The sequence below is a fragment of the Scomber japonicus genome, chromosome 2 (genome assembly GCF_027409825.1).
Source record: "Scomber japonicus isolate fScoJap1 chromosome 2, fScoJap1.pri, whole genome shotgun sequence".
Lineage (NCBI taxonomy): Eukaryota > Metazoa > Chordata > Actinopteri > Scombriformes > Scombridae > Scomber > Scomber japonicus.
This window is the reverse complement of record NC_070579.1, coordinates 3,377,833-3,398,675: the sequence shown is the minus strand read 5'-3', so window position 1 is coordinate 3,398,675 and position 20,843 is coordinate 3,377,833. Positions and strand designations below refer to the sequence as shown.

Genomic DNA, 20,843 nt, shown 5'->3' with positions numbered 1-20,843 from the left:
CGGATATTTATCTGTGATCGGCCGATAGTATCAGTTGGTTGGGCTCTCAGGCTACGTTCACACCGCTGGCTTTAATGCTCAAATCTGATTTTTTTTGTTTGGCTGTTCATATTACACTTTTAAATGTTTCCTCCTGTTAAAAATGAGGAAGAGGAGAAAGAAGATTAATACTTTAATGAAGTCTTTATGAGGAGCTGTGATGTGTGTTGCTCCAGAATAACGTTAAATGCAACCTGATTGTTCAGATCGCGGTCGCATTCATAAAAATCCGATATGTATCAGATTCAGTTTCACGTTTTAAAAAGTGGCCTGAATCAGATTTGTAAATGTCAGATTCAATGTGACTTGTGCTGTTCACATTGTCAGAAACTAATCAGATCTGGGTCACATTTGAGCCAACAAGTCGGATTCAGGTCACTTTTAACTGCGGTGTGACAAAGCCTCATAGTTAATAATAATGTTTCAGATTTTAGCAGGAAGTTTAAATGAATTCTCGACTTTGGAAATACTAAAAAAAATTGGCGGGAAAACTGTCTCGGAAAAAAATCTAAAATAAACTGAGTATGATTCTGAGCAGAAATCTTTATTTAAAATGTGTTAAATGTGTTTTCTTGTTTTTCAGGGAGAAAGATTTAACCGCAAAATGCATCATCAAGATGGAAGCAACCAAAACCTCCATCACCAACCTGAAGCTTCCCGACGGCATCGCAGGAGATACGACGAGGGACCGAACTAAAACCTTCACCTACGACTTTTCCTACGACTCTTCGGACTGTAAGAGCTCCAGCTTCGTCTCTCAGGAGAAGGTAAACGCTCTCTCCCCAGTTTCTGTTATCTGAAAACTGAAGAAGTTAATCTGAAGGTTTAAAACACTGAGAATGAACAACATGTTGGTTTATCTACTGTGAACCATGAACTCTGAGCTTTCTATGTTGGCAGAGAGTAGACATCTAAATGATACTGATACTACTACTGCCATTATTATCAACCCTACTATACTGATAGTATTACATTACTACTACTATTATACTACTACTATACTGATATTACTACTACTACTATACTACTACTATACTGATATTACTACTACTCTTATACTACTACTATACTGATATTACTACTACTATTGCTATACTACTATTATTATTAATACTACTACTACTACTACTACTACTATACTGATATTACTACTACTACTATTACTATACTACCATTATTATTAACCCTACTGTACTGATACTACTACTACTACAATAATTTATACTACTATACTACTACTACCATTACTACTACTATAATTAATACTACTATACTGATATTACTACTACTATTACTATACTACCATTATTATTAACCCTACTGTACTGATACTAATACTACTACTACTATAATTAATACTACTACTACTACTACTACTACTATAATTAATACTACTACTACTACTACTACTATTATTATTATTAATACTACTATACTGATATTACTACTAATACTACTGCTAATACTACTACTACTACTATTATTAATACTACTCTATTACTACTATTACTACAACTACTAGTATTAATATTACTGCTACTATTAATTCTGTTACTACTGTTTCTAATACTATTAATACTGCTACTACTATTATATTAATACTCCTATTACATAAATAAATTACGGTAACGCTGGTGTAAAATTAACATAAGTGAACAAACCTGCCGTGAATCTCTAAACGTCTCGTGTTCTCGACGAGCTGAACCTTCCTGAGATTTCGTTAGCATCGTTAGCCGTTTCGTTAGCGTCGTTAGCTGTTTCGTTAGCATCGTTAGCATTGTTAGCCGTTTCGTTAGCATCGTCAGCTGTTTCGTTAGCATCGTTAGCCGTTTCGTTAGCATCGTTAGCCGTTTCGGTAGCATCGTCAGCTGTTTCGTTAGCATCGTCAGCCGTTTCGTTAGCATCGTTAGCCGTTTCGTTAGCATCATTGATATAAAGCTACCTGTTGGTTTGTGCATAAAAATGTTCCTAAAGGGTAACAAAAAAGTTGGATTTTCGTTTAATTTAAAGGCTGCTGCTGTCAGATTGGACACTAATGATTATTTCCTCAAATAATTGGTTGATCATTTTGTCCGATTAAATTTAAAAATTATTGAGAAATTACAGTTACCAAATGTCTTGTATTGTTTGACCAACAGTCCAAAAAACAAGAATATTCAGTTTACTAATTATACTAATATATTGCTTTCTTTAGGTCTATTGTCGTTCATTCTTTAATTTAGTCTGTTTTTTAAATTGTCCAAAAACTAAATTAGAGCTGAGTCATTCACAAAATTAGTTTTAATTGTTGGTCATTTTTAAAAAAATTAAAAATCTTAAATATGAATATTGGCTCATTTTCTTCGTCTTATATGAAAAATAAGTTGAATATCTTTTTATATTAGGGACTGTTGTCGAACAAAAGCATCAAATCTTCACATTTGAAGAGCTGAAACCAGCAAATATTTACAATTTTATGCTTAAATTAAAGAGTAAATGACTAAAATGTGAATTTATTTGACTAATCTATCAACTGACTAATAGTTTACAGTTTTAAACCTGATGGATAATTAAAAGTAGAGAGAATAAAGAAAGAAAAGCAGGATTTTAAAGAGTTAATGTGGTTAAATCTGCAGCTCTGAGTTGTAAATCTCCTCTTCTTGTTGTTTTGGTGATTTAAGGGGAACAGAAGTGGATTAATCAGAGTCCTGGTCTGGGTCTATAATCAGAGTCGTGTTCTGGGTCAGAGCAGCTGTGTTTACTCAGGACTCAAAACAAGACGGATCACGTTACAGAAACCTGAAACTCGTCTGAACACGTCTGATGAAATGTTGGGAGTGAAATAATAACAGTAGTCTTACTCAACAGGAGCTGAAACGCCTCTTCTTCTTCTTCTTCTTCTTCTATTCTTTTAATTATTAATACACTTTATTGGGTCTTCACTTCACAGCATGAGCACCCCAAGGATAGAAAACCAAGAGAAATAGTAATAAATCAGTAGTTTGAAGCAGCTTACCTTTATCTTCTGTCCTTCCTCGTATCACTGAGTAAACTATCAGCAGCTGATAAACGGCACACTGAACTCAAAGTGTGACAAAAACAACTGCAGGAAGTTTTCCAGCAGATTATTTCAGTGCAAAATATTTGGTATTATTATGAACTTTTAATACAATTCTCTGTGTGTATTTTAAACTATATATTTTCCCTTTTTGACCAACAATTAGTATACTGATTACTATACTGATAGTACTACTATTATTAATACTACTATATTACTACTATTACTACTACTACTAGTATTAATATTACTGCTACTATTAATTCTACTACTGCTGCTTCTAATACTATTAATACTGCTACTACTACTATATTAATACTCCTATTACATAAATAAATTACGGTAACTCTGGTGTAAAATTAACGTAAGTGAACAAACCTGCCGTGAATCTCTAAACGCCTCGTGTTCTCGACGAGCTGAACCTTCGTGGGATTTCGATAGCGTCGTTAGCCGTTTCGTTAGCATTGTTAGCCATTTCGTTAGCGTCGTTAGCCGTTTCGTTAGCATCGTTAGCTGTCCTTCCTCATATCACTGAGTAAACTATCAACGGCTCACTGTACTCAAACTGTGACAAAACAACTGCAGGAAGTTTTCCAGCAGATTATTTCAGTGCAAAATAGTTTTTATTTGTATTATTATGAACTTTCAACCCTCCTGTTGTCCTCGAATCAAGGAAGGAAGGAAGTTAATAAGAATTAAAGCTGCAAGCAGGAATGAACGGGCCCTCGCCACCCCCCCCCCCCCCATGCATGTCGGTCTACAGATACAATGGGGCTTCTCGCTGGTTAGCGCTCGGGCCCTAATAATATTTATTTAGACTTTCCTTCTTCCTCCCTTCATTCCTTCCTTCCTTCCTTCCTTTCTTCCTTTCCTTCCTTCTTCCTCCTTTCCTTCTTTCTTCCTCCCTTCCTCCCTTTCTTCCTTCCATCCTCCCTCCTTTCCTTAATTCTTCCGTCCGTCCTTCCTTTCTCCCTCCTTTCCTCCTTCCTTCCTTCCTTCCTCCCTTCCTCCTTTCCTTCCTTCTTCCTCCCATTCTTCCTTCCTCCCTTCCGTCCTCCCTCCTTTCCTTCCTTCTTCCTCCTTTCCTTCTTTCTTCCTCCCTTCCTCCCTTTCTTCCTTCCATCCTCCCTCCTTTCCTTAATTCTTCCGTCCGTCCTTCCTTTCTCCCTCCTTTCCTCCTTCCTTCCTTCCTTCCTCCCTTCCTCCTTTCCTTCCTTCTTCCTCCCATTCTTCCTTCCTCCCTTCCGTTCTCCCTCCTTTCCTCCTTCCTTCCTTCCTCCCTTCCTCCCTTCCTTCCTTCCTCCTTTCCTTAATTCTTCCTCCCTTCCTTCCTAAGTAGGTCGATGAAACCAGCAGTGTTACATATTCTACATCTGGTTTTATGATGATCTTGTATTAAAGTTTCTTATTATTTTCTTGTTTCCTTGGCAGGTTTTTAAGGATTTGGGCACCGATGTGTTGAAGGCGGCGTTCGAAGGTTACAACGCCTGCGTCTTCGCCTACGGTCAGACCGGCTCGGGGAAATCCTACACCATGATGGGAAATCCAGTGAGACGCTTTTAACTTTCTTCTAACCCTTTTAATTTAACATTCCTGAGATGAGATGATCAGATGGAACAGCTTCAGACTCCTGGATCGTCTCCGAAGGCTCCGGGTCGTTACGTTGACCTCGGCTCAGATTTAAATGACTGTCACTTTTAAAGATAATGGGTCCAAAGTCCCCCCCGCTCCCCCCCCCCCCGCCCTCAAGCCAAAGAACAGTTTCATCAGTTTCTGTCACAGAGAACTAAAGACACTATAGAAAATGTTCATATTTGAGAAGCTGGAATCAGAGAATTTGAACATTATCTTCTTTAAAAATGACTCAAAGTAGTAGATGTAGATGATTTTTTCGTTGCAGCTACAATATTGTCTTCAAACCTCTAAAAAAATCTCCAAAAACGTAATTTCAGTCGGTCTCTCAATACTTTCTGACTGTCTGTGACTCTCAGCGTTAAGCTCACTGGTTCCCCAGATAGCAAAATTCTTTTGGCCCATATCTGGCCCACACCTGACATGTTCATCCGGCCCACATACAGCATGGAATGATGGCACTTGGGCGGTCCGCTCATGTTTGCCAAAAGTGGGCCATAACCAAGCCATCACAATGCCAGATGTCAACCAAAAACACACCAAATAAACCAGTTCAGCCAAGACTGGCCCAAATATGTTTCAACAAAGGTGGGCCAAGTATGTTTCCTTATATGTGGGCCTCTTTAGGCTCACATCCGGATTAGTCATTGCCATACTTGCCATATTTCGGCCAAAGATGGGCCATATTCGTTTTGTGATATTTGGCCCAAATGTATGGGCCAGTTTAGGTTCACGTCTGTTTTGTCCGGGCCAGAAGAATGCCTACAGTGCCGGATCATTGCCTCAAGTGGCCCACATTCGCATGCTATCTGGGTCCTACCATAGACTGTATAAAAGAAATGGACGTAACATCCGTGACGTCACCCATTGGTTTGTGGACTGCTGCTTGGAAGCCAATAGTTTCTAATCTGGGCAGCGCCATCTTGAAAATTTCAGGTGCATGCTGGGAAAAATAGAAATACGGATTCTACTTATATGGCTATGAGGCGGAGCGGGGAGGTTGCTATGGTTGCGAGGGCTGGATCTCGAGGACATTGGTCAATCAACCTGTCAATCAGGACGTAGCCACGCCCTAATGCATACCCTGCTTTATCGTCACATATAAAATCAGGGAGACCAAAATGTCCCAAATGAACATCATACTGCATTGAAGAAGGCTTTAAACTAGCGATTGAGACCATAAACACATTTTGAAAACGTTTACTGAGGTTAGAAATCAAGTGAGAAGTTGGTGAATTCTCCATTGACTTGTATAGAGACGGTCGCCCCCTGGTGGCCTTTTGATAGAATGCAGCTCTAAGTTACTTCCTGGCCTGAACTCCCCGTCTGATTAAAACTCGAAGAATCATTGAGGTCGCCTCCGTTTACGATGATGTCGAGTTACAAACACGTCGACACACAAAGCTGTACCATAAATATCACCAGTAATAAATCTGCTTTCATCTGATCTGGTTTTAATTTTCTAGTGTGTTTGATGTCTGATAATAACTGAATGTTTGTTGTGTGGTTGTCAGGGAGACGCAGGTTTGATCCCGAGGATCTGTGAAGGTTTGTTCAGCCGGATCTCAGACGCCACTCGATGGGATGAAGCTTCGTTTCGTACAGAAGTCAGGTGAGTCCAGAGTCAACCCTTCCTGTCTTTATTTAGTTTTTTTGTTTAACCCTTGTGTCGTCCTCCCGGGTCAAATTGACCCCATCTCTCTTTTGACTGTTCCTTCTTTCCTTCCTTCTTCCCCTCCACCCTTCTTTCTTTGCTCCCTCCTCCTTCCTTCCTTCCTCCCTGCTTTCCTCCTCTCCTAAATTCCTTCCTCTTTTCATCCTTACTCCCCTCCTTACTCCTTTCTCCTGTCCTTCCTTCTGTCCCTCCTTGACCTGAGGACAACAGGAGGGTTAACTAGTGATGAAGTAGTTTTTAGTTTAGTTTTTATTTAGTTTGAGTGTTTCAGGTATGAGGAGGAAAGCCTTGATTAGTAGAAGCTCTAAATCAGGAGGTCAAACATGAGGACCGTGGGCCAGAACCGGCCCACCGAGGAGTCCAATCATTGGACTCCTCAGCGGGCCGGTTCTGGCCCTCAGGCCTCATGTTGGACACCTCTGGGTTAAAGAGTCGTTCAAACTTCAGACACTGAGCAGTAAAGTTTGGATCTATGTCTTACTCTCTTCTTTTAGTTACCTGGAGATCTACAACGAGAGAGTGAGAGACCTGCTGAGGAGGAAATCCACTCAGACCTACAACCTGAGAGTCCGGGAGCATCCTAAAGACGGACCGTATGTAGAGGGTCAGTACATCCACACTGCTAGGTTTTATTCTCAAGATTCTTTCATTTTAATAAATGTTGGTTTTAGTCGGCTGGATATGGAATTGGTTCAGGTGTTATTTTTCTACAAAGATGAGCTTTTTAATGCTGAGACTATAATCAATCAATCAATCTTTATGTGTAAAGCGCCAAATCACAACAGAGTCATCTCAAGGCTCTTCACACATAGAGCAGGTTCTAAACCGAACTCTTCAGGTTTTAACTTTAAAGAGACCCAACATTCACACATGAGCAACAGTGGCAAGAAAAAACTTTTCTTTTTAAAGTATATTTTTTCGGGCTTTGTTGCCTTTAATGTAGAGGTTAGTAGAGAGACAGGAAACAGGAGGCAGAGAGAGGGGGAATGACATGCAGGATAAGACCGCTCGGTGCGGGATTCGAACCGGGGTCGCCTGCAACGAGGACTGTAGCCTCAACACATGGGGCGGGTGCTCTACCAACTGAGCTATGCTATGAGCTAGCCCCCCGAAAAAACTCCCTTTTAACAGGAAGAACCCTCAGAACCAGACTCAGAGTGGGAGAACATCTGCCTCGATCAGTTGGGGTAGAGAGAGGAAAGAGAGAGGAGAGAGAGGAAGGATAGAAGAGAGGAAGGAGAGGAGAGAGGAAGGAGAGAGAGGAAGGAGAGGAGAGAGAGAGGAAGGAGAGGAGAGAGAGGAAGGAGAGGAGAGAGAGGAGAGAGAGGAAGGATAGGAGAGAGGAAGGAGAGAGAGGAAAGAGAGAGGAGAGAGAGGAAGGATAGAAGAGAGGAAGGAGAGGAGAGAGGAGAGAGAGGAAGGAGAGGAGAGAGAGAGGAAGGAGGAGAGAGAGAGGAAGGAGAGGAGAGAGAGGAAGGAGAGGAGAGAGAGAGGAGAGAGAGGAAGGATAGAAGAGAGGAAGGAGAGGAGAGAGGAAGGAGAGAGAGGAAGGAGAGGAGAGAGAGGAAGGGGAGGAGAGAGGAAGAGGAGGAGAGAGAGGAAGGAGAGGAGAGAGAGGAAGGGGAGGAGAGAGGAAGGGGAGGAGAGAGGAAGGGGAGGAGAGAGAGGAAGGAGAGGAGAGGAGAGAGGAAGGAGAGGAGAGAGAGAGAGGAAGGAGAGGAGAGAGAGAGGAAGGAGAGGAGAGAGAGAGAGGAAGGAGAGAGAGGAAGGGGAGGAGAGAGAGGAAGGAGAGGAGAGGAGAGAGAAAGGAGAGGAAAGAAAGGAAGGAGAGGAGAGAGGAAGGATAGGAGAGAAGCAATTAGTCAGTTAAGATGTAATATCAGATATTCCTTTATTAGTCCCACAATGGGACTAATAAACCTTCCACTTCCTGTTTCCTCTCCTTCCACTTCCTGTCTCCTCTCTTATTTCTATGTCCATGTGTTAAACTTCCTGTCTCCTTCTGCTTCCACTTCCTGTTGTCAGATCTTTCCAAACACCTGGTGCAGAACTACAGCGATGTGGAGGAGCTGATGGAGGCGGGAAACATCAACCGCACCACCGCCAGCACCGGCATGAACGACGTCAGCAGCCGCTCGCATGCCATCTTCACCATCAACTTCACGCAGGTCGGCATGGAAACACAACATTTAGAGCAGGAGTGTCAAACAAGCGGCCCGTGGGCCAGAACCGGCCCGCCAAGGGGTCCGCCCCGGCCCCCTTCATGTCTTCTTTTCCTTCCTTCCTTCCTTCCTCCTTTTCTTTCTTTGTTCCTTCCTTCCTTCCATCTTTCCTTTGTCTTCTTTTCCTTCCTTCTTTCCTTCCTTCCTTCCTTCCTTCCTTCCACCTGTCCTGTCTTCCTTCCATCTTTCATTCTCCTCCTCCTTTTCCTTCTGTCCTTCCTTCCTTCCTTCCTTCCATTTGTCCTTTCTTCATTCCTTCCTTCCTTCCTTCCTTCCTACCTTCCATCTTTCTTTCCTTCCTTCCTTCCTTCCTTCCACCTGTCCTGTCTTCCTTCCATCTTTCCTTCTCCTCCTCCTTTTCCTTCTGTCCTTCCTTCCGTCTTTTCTTTGTCTTCTCTTCCTTCCTTCCTTCCTTCCTTCCTTCCTTCCACCTGTCCTGTCTTCCTTCCATCTTTCCTTCTCCTCCTCCTTTTCCTTCTGTCCTTCCTTCCTTCCTTCCTTCCATTTGTCCTTTCTTTATTCCTTCCTTCCTTCCTTCCTACCTTCCTTCTTTCCTCACTCCTTGACTCCTTCCTTCCTTCCTTCCTTCCTTCCATCTTTCCTTTGTCTTCTTTTCCTTCCTTCCTTCCATCTGTCCTCTTCCCTCCATCTTTTCTTCCTTCCATCTTTCTCCTCCTCCTTTTCCTTCCTTCCTTCCTTCCTTCCTTCCTTCCTTGACACCTCTGATTTAGAGTGAATCTTGATCTTGAAAGTAGTGTTTTGTAGGTTTTGTGTAATAACTGATTGTGTTTATGCTCTCAGGCTAAGTTCGACGCGGAGATGCCCAGTGAGACGGTCAGTAAGATCCACCTGGTCGACCTGGCTGGCAGCGAGCGAGCCGACGCCACCGGAGCGACCGGCGTCCGACTGAAGGAAGGAGGAAACATCAACAAGTCGCTGGTTACCCTCGGCAACGTCATCTCCGCTCTAGGTCAGAAAACAAAGAAAGCAAACAGACATGATGATAAAGTGTGATGAGTGTTGAGCTGTGATGGAATTAAAGTCTTTGTCTGTGTCAGAAACCTTGTTTTAGCTCCTGTCTCTTTAAGACCTTAACAACACCTTAGCAACCGCCTTAGCAACCAAAGCTTCTGCCTAACTAACTATAGTAGCAGGATTTCACTTCTTTTTCTCCTTCTTTACTCCAGATGTTCAAATCAGAGATATGGGAGTGGAAACACCTTAGCAACCGCCTTAGCAACCGCTTTAGCAACCACCTTAGCAACCACCTTAGCAACCAAAGCTTCTGCGTAAACTAACTATAGTAGCAGGATTTCACTTCAAATGTTCAACTTCTCAAAATCACATCCATACATGTTGGAGCTGAACCACATCTGAGATACTATGAGAGTGGAAACACCTTAGCAACCACCTTAGCAACCAAAGTTTCTACATGAACTAACTATAGTAGCAGGATTTCACTTCTTTTTCTCCTTCTTTACTCCAAATGTTCAAATCAGAGATATGGGAGTGGAAACACCTTAGCAACCGCCTTAGCAACCACCTTAGCAACCAAAGCTTCTGCGTAAGCTAACTATAGTAGCTTTGTTTAAAGTATAAATAACAGAACATTATAGATGGAAACAAGTAGTGAGAAGATAATAATTTGAGTTGTTGCAGCTCAATGAAGGATCTGTTTCCTGTTTCCTGTTTCCTGTTTCCTAGCGGACATGGCGCAGGACGGCGTGAACACCAACCTGAAGAAGAAGTCAGTGTTTGTCCCTTACAGAGACTCCGTGTTAACGTGGCTGCTGAAGGACAGCTTGGGAGGCAACGCCAAGACCATCATGATCGCCAGTGAGCAGATAAAACCATCATTACAGAGATCCATCCTTCCTTCCTTCCTTCCTTCCTTCCAATCTGTGCTTCCTCTCTCCTTCTCTCTTTCTTGCCTTCTTCTCCCTTTCTTCCTTCCTTCTGTCCTTCCTCCCCCTACCTTCCTCTCTCCTTCTTTCCACCCTCTCTCCTACCTTCTTTCCTTCCTTACTTACTTCTTTCCTCCTCCCTCCCTCCTTCCTTCCTCCCTCCCTCCTACCTTCTATCCTCCCTCCCTCCCTCCTACCTTCCTTCCTTACTTACTTCTTTCCTCCATCCTTCCTTCCTACCTTCCTTATTTCCTTTCATCCCTTCCTTCCATCTGTCCTCCATCCCCTTTTCTTCCTTCTGTCGTTCCTTCCTTTCTCCCTCCCTGCCTGCCTTCTTTCCTTCACTCCCTTCCTCCCTTCCTTCCTTGACTCGAACACAACAGGAAGGTTAAAAAACGTACCTACTGGATGTAATGAATTTATATTCTCCTTGCAGCTGTTTCCCCGGCTGACGTGAACTACGGCGAGACGCTCAGCACCCTGCGCTACGCCAACCGAGCCAAGAACATCATCAACAAGCCGACCATCAACGAGGACTGCAACGTCAGGCTGATCAGAGAACTGCGGGCTGAGATCGCCAGACTGAAGGCTCTGCTGGTTCAGGGCAACCAGGTAAGCAGCATCCCACTGAGCAGAATACACCTATAAGGCATGAAGGGAAGGAGGGAAGAAAGGTAGGAAAGACAGACAGTGAAGGACGGACAGACAGACGAAAAAAAGGAAAGAAGAAAGGACAGACAAAAAGAAGGGAGGGAGGAAGGAAGGAAAGAAGGAAGGAAGAAAGGTAGGAAAGACAGACAGTGAAGGACGGACAGACAGACGAAAGGAAGGAAAGAAGGAAGGACAGACAAAAAGAAGGGAGGGAGGGAGGGAGGAAGGAGGGAAGAAAGGTAGGAAAGACAGACAGTGAAGGACGGACAGACAGACGAAAGGAAGGAAAGAAGGAAGGAGAGAGAAAGGAAGGAACGACAGAAGGAAGAAAGGGGGATGGAGGACGGAAGGAAGGAAGGGAGGAAAGGAAATAAGGAAGGTAGGAGGGAGGGAGGAAAGAAAGTAGGAGGGAGGAAGGAAGGAAGGAAGGACGGAGGAAAGAAGTAAGGAAGGAAAGAAAGTAGGAGGGAAGAAGAAGAAGAAAGAGAAGGAGGGAGGAAGCACAGGTGGAAGGAAGGAAGGAAGGAAGGAACAGTCAAAACAGACGAGTCAATGTGACCCGGGAGGACGACAGGAAGGTTAAAGGCAGCTGATGAATGTCACTGTGGAGACGATCCAGTGAAAGTGTTTATTGACTGTTTCTTTTTTTGTTCTTTTTTATTAGATCGCTCTCCTGGATTCACCGACTGCTCTGAGCATGGAGGAGAAACTGCACCAGAACGAAGCCAGAGTGAGTCCGATGTTCCAACCTTTCTGGCTCCGGTCCAATTAACGCACAAAATCATGATATCAGTGTCTGTCTATCAGGAGAGTTTAAAGGTAGAATATGTAGAATGAGCAGAACAACGCCATCTAGTGTCTCGAGATCGTAGTCGCAACAACCAAAAAGTAATTCCAGCAGTCGGGTTGCCAGGTCCGGTGCCGAGTGCGTCAGTCGATTAGCCAGCGTCATATCAAGTGATGAGTCATACAGGGTAACGACTAATTTCGACCAATTAATTCTACAACAGTATTTAATGTTAGCCAGTCTTCAACTGGAAGTCTTTCTTTGAGTGGTGTGTAATCGATTAGCTAGCTAGCTCCCAACTCAAAATGATAGCTTGTTTCTGTAGCCTGATCGGCGTGAGCAGACCAGTCAGTAAACTACACGATAACCCATAATGCATTTCGTTCCTACCCAAACTGAAACCAGCAGGCTGAAGCGGATTTTATTTTTTGTTCCTGAGAATTCGGAGCCACTCAAGTTAGCCGTAGCGAGTAACGCACTTCCGGTCATTTTCACAAAATAAAACACCCGTTGCCTTTTATTATTAAGAAAACCATAACGATAGAGTTGGTGCTTTTATTTTGAAAACAGGAAGCGAACATACCCTCGCTGTAACTGACTTGAAACCACCGAGGTACATTACATTGTAACGCCAGTGGGAGTAGCAGTTAAACCTGGGGAGCGTACCTATGTTCCCCGATCGCGGCTAGCTCGGTTGCTAGCCGTGATTCATTTCCTGTTGGTCTCTGTTGATCCGTTTTTATCCGTGTTTGCAGGTTCGGGAGCTGACGAAAGAGTGGACCAACAAGTGGAACGAGACCCAGAACATCCTGAAAGTGAGAGAGCATGTTTGATTATCTTCAGTGACCGATGTGTGTTCAGTCGGTCCTGAAATCACTGAAGAGAAACTAACAACCGCTGTGGAGGAAGTGAAACACTGCTAGTCTTGTTTTCTGCAGTCTCCAATCTTTGTTGTGCAGTTATACAAAGTTTTAATTTGCTAAGAGAAGAATTAGTAAGTGATCTGTTCCCATTTATTAACCCTTTATAGGACACTCATTGAAAGGAAGGGAGGAAGGAAGGAAGGAAGGAAGGCAGGAAGGAAGGAAGGAAGGAGGGAAGGAAGGAGGGAAGGAAGGAAGGAGGGAGGAAGGAAAGAAGGAAGGAAGGAAGGAGGGAGGAAGGAAAGAAGGAAGGAAGGAAGGTAGGGGGGAGGAAAGAAAGAGAGAAGGAGGGACGGAGGAAGGGAAGAAAGAAGGAAGGAAGGAAGAAAGGGGGATGGAGGAAGGAAAGAAGGAAGGAAGGAAGGAAGAAAGGGGGATGGAGGAAGGAAAGAAGGAAGGGAGGAGAGAGGGAGGGAGGGAGGGAGGACAGATGGAAGGAAGGAAAGGAAGGAAGGATGGAGGAAATAAGGAACGAGGGAGGGAGAAAAGAAAAGAGGAAGGGAAGAAAGAAAGGATATTTTGGGATATTTACAGAAGTTACCAAATATAATTATTTGCCCAATAAAGGGTTAAACACAGCTGCAGCTGCAGATACACCTGACTGATGTTTTACCTTTAAGCAAATCTCCACTTTCAAAAGGTTTATTGCTTTTTAATCAAAGTTTTAAACTTCTTTTCACATAATCTGAGTCACTCTACATTTGGCCAAGTTTTAGTTATTAAATTTTATCTTTGATATTTGTACCTATTTATTTCTATTAACCTTTTTTAAAACATTTTATTTATTTAGCATTTATTTTATTTCATTAACATTTTATTTTTTTAACATTTATTTTATTTTATTGTTTTAACATTTTGTTCATTTTACAGTTATTTTATTTTTCTAAACATTTTATTTATTTTTTTGTTTAATTGGTTTTAAAATATTTTTTTTTGTTTAATTGATTTTAAAATATTTTAATTATTTCTATATTTTTTTGTTTAATTGGTTTTAAAATATTTTATTTATTTTATTTAATTTTTTAATTTTTTTGGTTTTATTGGTTTTTAATCATTCTTTCGACATTGCACTCTTTTACTTTTATTTAATAACTTTTTTTATTTTGCTCTGTGAAACACTCTGGGATGCTTTGGTGTATTAAAGCTGATCTATGAATAAATAAATAAATAAATAAACTGAGTTGAGTTGTTGCAGTGAGAGAAAATAAAATAATAAATGTGACCTTGCGTGTCTGCAGGAGGAGACTCTGGCTCTGAGGAAAGAAGGGATCGGTGTGGTGTTGGACTCGGAGCTTCCTCACCTCATCGGCATCGACGACGATCTCCTGAGCACCGGCATCATCCTTTATCACCTGAAGGTCAGAATCTACGTCACGAAGAGCGTTTCACCGAGACGATAGATGAGTTAAAGAAGTGTTGGTTAGCTGGAGAGCAGAGGAGTCTCATCTTCATTCAAGGGCCACAAACAGACCAATATGATCTCATGAGGGCCGGACCGTTAAAAAGATGGAAGGAAGGAAGGGAGGAAATAAGAAGGGAAGGAAGGAAAGAGAGACAAAAAGAAAGAGAGAAGAAAGGTAGGAAGGACAGACAGAAGGAAGGACAGATGGAAGAAACGAAGGAAGGAAGGTAGGAAGGACAGATGGCAGGAAGGACAGATGGAAGAAAGGTAGGAAGGAAGGAAGGTAGGAAGGACAGATGGCAGGAAGGACGGATGGAAGAAACGGAGGAAGGAAGGAAGGAAGGACAGATGGAAGAAACGGAGGAAGGAAGAAAGGTAGGAAGGACAGACAGAAGGAAGGAAGGACAGATGGAAGAAACGGAGGAAGGAAGGAAGGAAGGTAGGAAGGACAGATGGCAGGAAGGACAGAAGGAAGGAAGGAAGGACAGATGGCAGGAAGGACAGAAGGAAGGAAGGACAGATGGAAGGAAGGACGGAAGGAAGGAAGGACAGAAGGAAGAAACAGAGGAAGGGAGGAAGGACAGATGGAAGGTAGGAAGAAAGGAACGAAGAAAGGAAAAAAGGAAGGTAGGAAGGACAGGTGGAAGGAATGGAAAAAAAGGATAAAAGGAAGATAGGGATGGAAGGAAGGACAGAAGGAAGGAAAAGAACACAGAAAGGAAAGTTCACACCCCTCGGCGGGCGGGTTCTGGCCCACGGGCCGCATGTTTCTTTCTGTTCACGCGTTACTTCTAAAATCTAAACTTCTATTTTCCCGCCTCAGGAGGGACGGACGTACGTTGGCAGAGATGACGCGTCCACAGAGCAGGACATCAGTGAGTAACCTTTTATCTTCTTTCTAGGGCTGTCAAACGATTAATTTTTTTAATCGATATTAATCGCAGAGTTTCCATAGTTAATCACGATTAATGGCGTTTTGAATTGCATGTATAAAATCCTGTTATTTTCCATTTGAAGGCAGTTTTAAGCCCATAATGTAAAGCATTTCTTACCAGAGTGTCTTAACTGGGAATCAATCACGGCTCTGCTGCGACTCCCACACTCCAAAATGGTCCTTTGGTGGAGCTGAGGCTGGCTTGGCTGCACCTGGGTGTTTAGCGTGGAGGTGCTAACTCAAACTCCACGTACTCCGGTGGTAGTTAAACTCCGTTTGACACAGGTTGCATTTTACTTTTGACTTGTCAACTGAAGCGTCTGGAAGTGTTTTAAAGTTAAACAAGCCGTTCAAAAGTCCAGTAGCTCTCTTACTTTCCATCAGCGCGGTAGGTTTACTGCAGGAGGCCACTTCAAAGCATAGCGCTACAGCTAGAGGAGCCGTCTACGGGGGAGTAGAAGGGACAAAAAGGCTTGCTACATTAAAATGCCATTTAAAAAAATGTACGCGTTATGGATTGCATTAACGCTGACAGCCCTACTTCTTTGTATGTTAGTTTAATGTTAATAATCATATTTAAAGTGCAGTTTGACCTTTTAATTGATGTTGTGGACCGTACCCATGCCTCTCCTGTGTTGCCCCCCCCCCCCCCCCCCCCCCTGCAGTCCTGCACGGTTTGGACCTGGAGAGCGAACACTGTATGTTTGAGAACAAGAACGGGACGGTGATCCTGGTGCCACTCGGCGGGGCTCAGTGTTCGGTTAACGGCGTTCAGGTGACGGAGCCGTCGCAGCTCAACCAAGGTGAGGACAGGAAGTCACAGCATTTAGTCTTTAAGAGATTCTCCTAAACAGGAAGCTGTTAGAGGAGCGCAGGAACAAACTGCTTTAGAGGAGTAAGACTCATTTTAGTTCAAGGGGCCGGATTATTAAAAAGGAAGGAAGGAGGGAAGGAAAGAGGGAGGAAGAGAGAAAGGAAGGAGGAAGGGAAGGAAAGAAAGAAGGAAGGAGGGAGGGAATGAAGGAAAAGAAGTATGCAAAGAAGGAAGGAAGGGATAAAGGAAGGAAGGAAGGAAGGAAGGAGGGAGGGAAGGAAAGAAATAAGGAAGGAAGGAGGGAATGAAGGAAAAGAAGTATGGAAAGAAGGAAGGAAGGATGGAGGGAAGGAAAAAAGGAAGGGAGGAAAGAAGGGATAAAGGAAAAGAAGGAAGGAAGTGAGGAAAGAGGAAGGAAGGAGGAAGGAATGAAGGAAAAGAAGGAAGGAAGGAAGCAAGGAAAGAGGAAGGAAGGAGGGAATGAAGGAAAAGAAGGAAGGAAGGAAGCAAGGAAAGAGGAAGGAAGGAGGGAATGAAGGAAAAGAAGTATGGAAGGAAGGGATAAAGGAAGGAACAATAGGAGGAAGGAGGGAAGAAAGGGAGGAAGGACAGCTGGAAAGAAGACAGGACGGACAGAAGGAAGGAAAATGGGCCGGTTCTGGCCCACGGGCCTCATGTTTAATCAACACGTTTATTCAGATGCAGAGAAAAGGAAAAGTTTAGTTTAGCTCCTCTGGTTTCATGAAAATGCTTGATCGTGTTGGTGCTGTTCTGGTCCAGGTGCGGTGATTCTACTCGGCAGAACCAACATGTTCCGGTTCAACCATCCGAAGGAGGCGGCGAGGCTGAGAGAGAAACGAAAGGTGAGACTGTCTGGAAGTCTGAACACTAAACCCTATATCAGGGATGTCAAACTCATTTTCATTCAAGGGCCACATGCAGCCCAATTTATTCTCACGTGGGCCGGATCATTAAAAAGATGGAAGGAAGGAAGGAAGGGAGGAAAGAAGAGATGAAGGACAGATAGAAGGAAAAAAGGAAGGAAAATAAGGAGGAGAAGGAAGAGTAGACAGGAATGAAAGACTGAAGGAATGAAGGGATGAAGGAAGGGATAAAGGAAAGAAGGAAGGAAGAAAAAGAAGACAGAAGGAAGGAAGGGACGATGTAAGGAAGGGGGGAATAAGGAAAGAGGGCCGGACCTGACCCCTCGGCGGGCCGGATCTGACCCACGGGCCGCATGTTTGACATCCCTGCCCCATATTAACCTAGTCATACTTACCCTCCTGAGACCCGAGCTGCTGTTCTTTAGATGTCTTTAGATTTTTGGGATTAGTCGGACCTGATGAGAACAAAAACTAAACATTGTCTTTTTAAGTATATATTTTTTGGGCTTTTTGCCTTTAATGGACAGGTTACTAGAGATAGACAGGAAACAGGAGACAGAGAGGGGGACAATGACACGCAGGATAGGACCACTCGGTGCGGGATTCGAACCGGGGTCACCTGCAGCGAGGACTACAGCCTCAACACGTGGTGGGCGCTCCTCCCACTGAGCTAAACTCCGCCTAAACATCGTCTTTTAAAAGGAAGTTTTTAAAATAAATAATGTCCTCAAATGTTGGACAATGGGTCTAATGGGTCAAAATTAAATCACCAGTGTATTAAGCTGTTTATTCCCTTTTGTATGAATTAGCAGCGTCATAGTTTGTTAGTCAAATTTGTAAAACATATCAAACTATAAACGTTATTAAGCATAAATAATCCAGATTCAACCATGAAATGTGATGCGGTTTAGTACCTGCTCCATTTTTGACTGGAGAGCGGCTGTTGATTGACTTTTTGCTCTGATTTTTTTACACTGTAATGTGCTTTTATTAACACTAGGTGGCACAAAAAAGCACTTACAAATGAGGACAACAGGTCAAAGTTCAGCAAAATTAAAGCAATGGTTCGGCGTAATTTCGACCTAGCGTCATATGCACCATGACGTCTATCTAAACACCACCTCAGCCATTTTTTAAAAATGTGGTCGCAAATTAGTGGAGTTAGAGCTATCAGCCATCAGTCGAATGTCTTAGTACAGGTGCTAACGGGACCACCAGGTGCTAACGGGACCACCAGGTGCTAACGGGACCACCAGGTGCTAACGGGACCACCAGATGCTAACGGGACCACCAGGCGCTAACGGGACCACCAGTGTATCTGGAAAATGACCCCACTAATAATGCCTGGATTGTTATCAAACTTCTACAGTAGTACAAATAAGGTCTTTACTCATAAATCGATGCATTGGAAAGTTTGTAAGTACACCAGGAGTTTATTAAAATAATACTTACCTGATGGCTTTTACTCTGCTGCTACTGCTAAAGCTGGAGACATCGGCGGAATATCGTGCAATGACTGAAATACCTGACTGTGGTCTCGCCAGACACCCGCACAGCACATCTAGAGATCTGTGCGTGATCGTGCAATATTTCGACGAAGTTTAATTGTGTCTCATGAACGTAAACCTAGAGACCAGTGGGTTAGGGTTAGAGACCAGTGGGTTAGGGTTAGAGACCAGTGGGTTAGGGTTAGGGACCAGTGGGTTAGGGTTAGAGACCAGTGGGTTAGGGTTAGAGACCAGTGGGTTAGCGTTAGGGACCAGTGGGTTAGGGTTAGGGACCGGTGGATTAGGGTTAGAGACCAGTGGGTTAGGGTTAGGGACCAGTGGGTTAGGGTTAGAGACCAGTGGGTTAGGGTTAGAGACCAGTGGGTTAGGGTTAGAGACCAGTGGGTTAGGGTTAGAGACCAGTGGGTTAGGGTTAGAGACCAGTGGGTTAGGGTTAGAGACCAGTGGGTTAGAGACCAGTGGGTTAGGGTTAGAGACCAGTGGGTTAGGGTTAGGGACCAGTGGGTTAGAGACCAGTGGGTTAGGGTTAGGGACCAGTGGGTTAGGGTTAGGGACCAGTGGGTTAGGGTTAGAGACCAGTGGGTTGGGGTTAGAGACCAGTGGGTTAGGGTTAGGGACCAGTGGGTTAGGGTTAGAGACCAGTGGGTTAGGGTTAGAGACCAGTGGGTTAGCGTTAGAGACCAGTGGGTTAGGGTTAGAGACCAGTGGGTTAGCGTTGGAGACCAGTGGGTTAGGGTTAGAGACCAGTGGGTTGGGGTTAGAGACCAGTGGGTTAGGGTTAGAGACCAGTGGGTTAGGGTTAGAGACCAGTGGGTTAGCGTTGGAGACCAGTGGGTTAGGGTTAGGGACCAGTGGGTTAGCGTTAGAGACCAGTGGGTTAGGGTTAGAGACCAGTGGGTTAGGGTTAGGGACCAGTGGGTTAGCGTTAGAGACCAGTGGGTTAGGGTTAGGGACCAGTGGGTTAGCGTTAGAGACCAGTGGGTTAGCGTTAGAGACCAGTGGGTTAGGGTTAGAGACCAGTGGGTTAGGGTTAGAGACCAGTGGGTTAGCGTTGGAGACCAGTGGGTTAGGGTTAGAGACCAGTGGGTTGGGGTTAGAGACCAGTGGGTTAGGGTTAGAGACCAGTGGGTTGGGGTTAGAGACCAGTGGGTTGGCGTTAGGGACCAGTGGGTTAGGGTTAGAGACCAGTGGGTTAGGGTTAGGGACCAGTGGGTTAGGGTTGGAGACCAGTGGGTTAGGGTTAGAGACCAGTGGGTTAGGGTTAGAGACCAGTGGGTTAGGGTTAGAGACCAGTGGGTTAGGGTTAGAGACCAGTGGGTTAGGGTTAGAGACCAGTTTTCAGTCTGTTTAATGTTTCTGACCCTGTTTGTCTCCTCAGAGCGGCCTCCTCTCCTCCTTCAGCCTCTCCATGACCGATCTGTCTCAGTCCTGTGAGAATCTGTCCGCTGTGATGCTCTACAACCCCGGGTGAGTTCAGTGATTACACACACATATAGAAACATGATAAACATGCTGCATGTGATGATCAGCTCAGTCCCTGCAGCGCATCTCCTCCCTGCATCAAACTCCTCCGTCATCAGAGCTGCTGCTGCCTGATCCGATCTGTTCTAGATACGAAGCGCTGAACATGTTTTTATTACGCTAAGTCCAGAATAAACTGCTTCTTTCCTCTTTACTGGTCATAGCTGGAGAAGCACTGTTTGTTGGTTATTGTTATTCTGTCCAGTTAGAAGTTTCTCACTGTGGTGGAAAGCAGAAAAGTTCTGTACTAAACTACTGTGTTGAGGTTTCCTGTTACTTACTTAGAAGATAAAACCAGTGGATCTCAACCTTTTTGTCCTGTGACTCCAAACAAACATCACTCTACATTTATTTAACAGCTTTAGTTACTTTTCAGATGCAGATTTGACACAATGGATAATATAACAAGCTTTTAAAATACAACACGTTGTTAAAGATGAAACCAGTCAGCAGTGTGTAGTCGGCTCACATTTCAGATGTCTATGAGTTGTTAACAGCTCCACCAAATACTGATTCTTCCCTCTAAACTTCTCACATGCTTTCATTTCAATAAATGTTCAAATGATCCAATATTTCAGCAAAAATCAAAGATTAGAGAAAAAGTCCAAAAACTGAAAACACATTTGTGTATCAGAACTTTGTTTTTTCTTCTTTCCCATTAATCATCTCAGCAGCCCTCACATTTATCTGCTGACCCTTTGGAGGGGCCCCACCCCTAGGTTGGGAACCACTGGACTAAACTAGCTAACTGTATATAAAGTAGTATAAACTAGCTAACTGTATATAAAGTAGTATAAACTAGCTAACTGCATATAAAGTAGTATAAACTAGCTAACTGTATATAAAGTAGTGTAAACTAGCTAACTGTATATAAAGTAGTATAAACTAGCTAACTGTATATAAAGTAGCG

At 43.6% G+C, this 20,843-nt stretch overlaps 1 protein-coding gene across 1 annotated transcript in view; it reads left to right on the top strand.

Annotated features, from left to right (window-relative positions):
- The window catches only part of kif16ba (kinesin family member 16Ba), a 42,075-nt gene that overhangs the window by 2,854 nt on the left and 18,378 nt on the right, over window positions 1-20,843 (top strand). Inside the window, exons 2-16 of the mRNA XM_053336835.1 lie at window positions 623-806; window positions 4,508-4,624; window positions 6,223-6,320; window positions 6,878-6,987; window positions 8,409-8,551; window positions 9,407-9,575; window positions 10,310-10,441; window positions 10,946-11,121; window positions 11,825-11,890; window positions 12,703-12,762; window positions 14,109-14,228; window positions 15,096-15,147; window positions 15,872-16,009; window positions 16,801-16,883; window positions 19,791-19,879. Of these exons, the coding sequence (XP_053192810.1) occupies window positions 623-806; window positions 4,508-4,624; window positions 6,223-6,320; window positions 6,878-6,987; window positions 8,409-8,551; window positions 9,407-9,575; window positions 10,310-10,441; window positions 10,946-11,121; window positions 11,825-11,890; window positions 12,703-12,762; window positions 14,109-14,228; window positions 15,096-15,147; window positions 15,872-16,009; window positions 16,801-16,883; window positions 19,791-19,879 (1,737 nt within the window). The remainder of the gene's footprint in view (window positions 1-622; window positions 807-4,507; window positions 4,625-6,222; window positions 6,321-6,877; window positions 6,988-8,408; window positions 8,552-9,406; window positions 9,576-10,309; window positions 10,442-10,945; window positions 11,122-11,824; window positions 11,891-12,702; window positions 12,763-14,108; window positions 14,229-15,095; window positions 15,148-15,871; window positions 16,010-16,800; window positions 16,884-19,790; window positions 19,880-20,843) is intronic.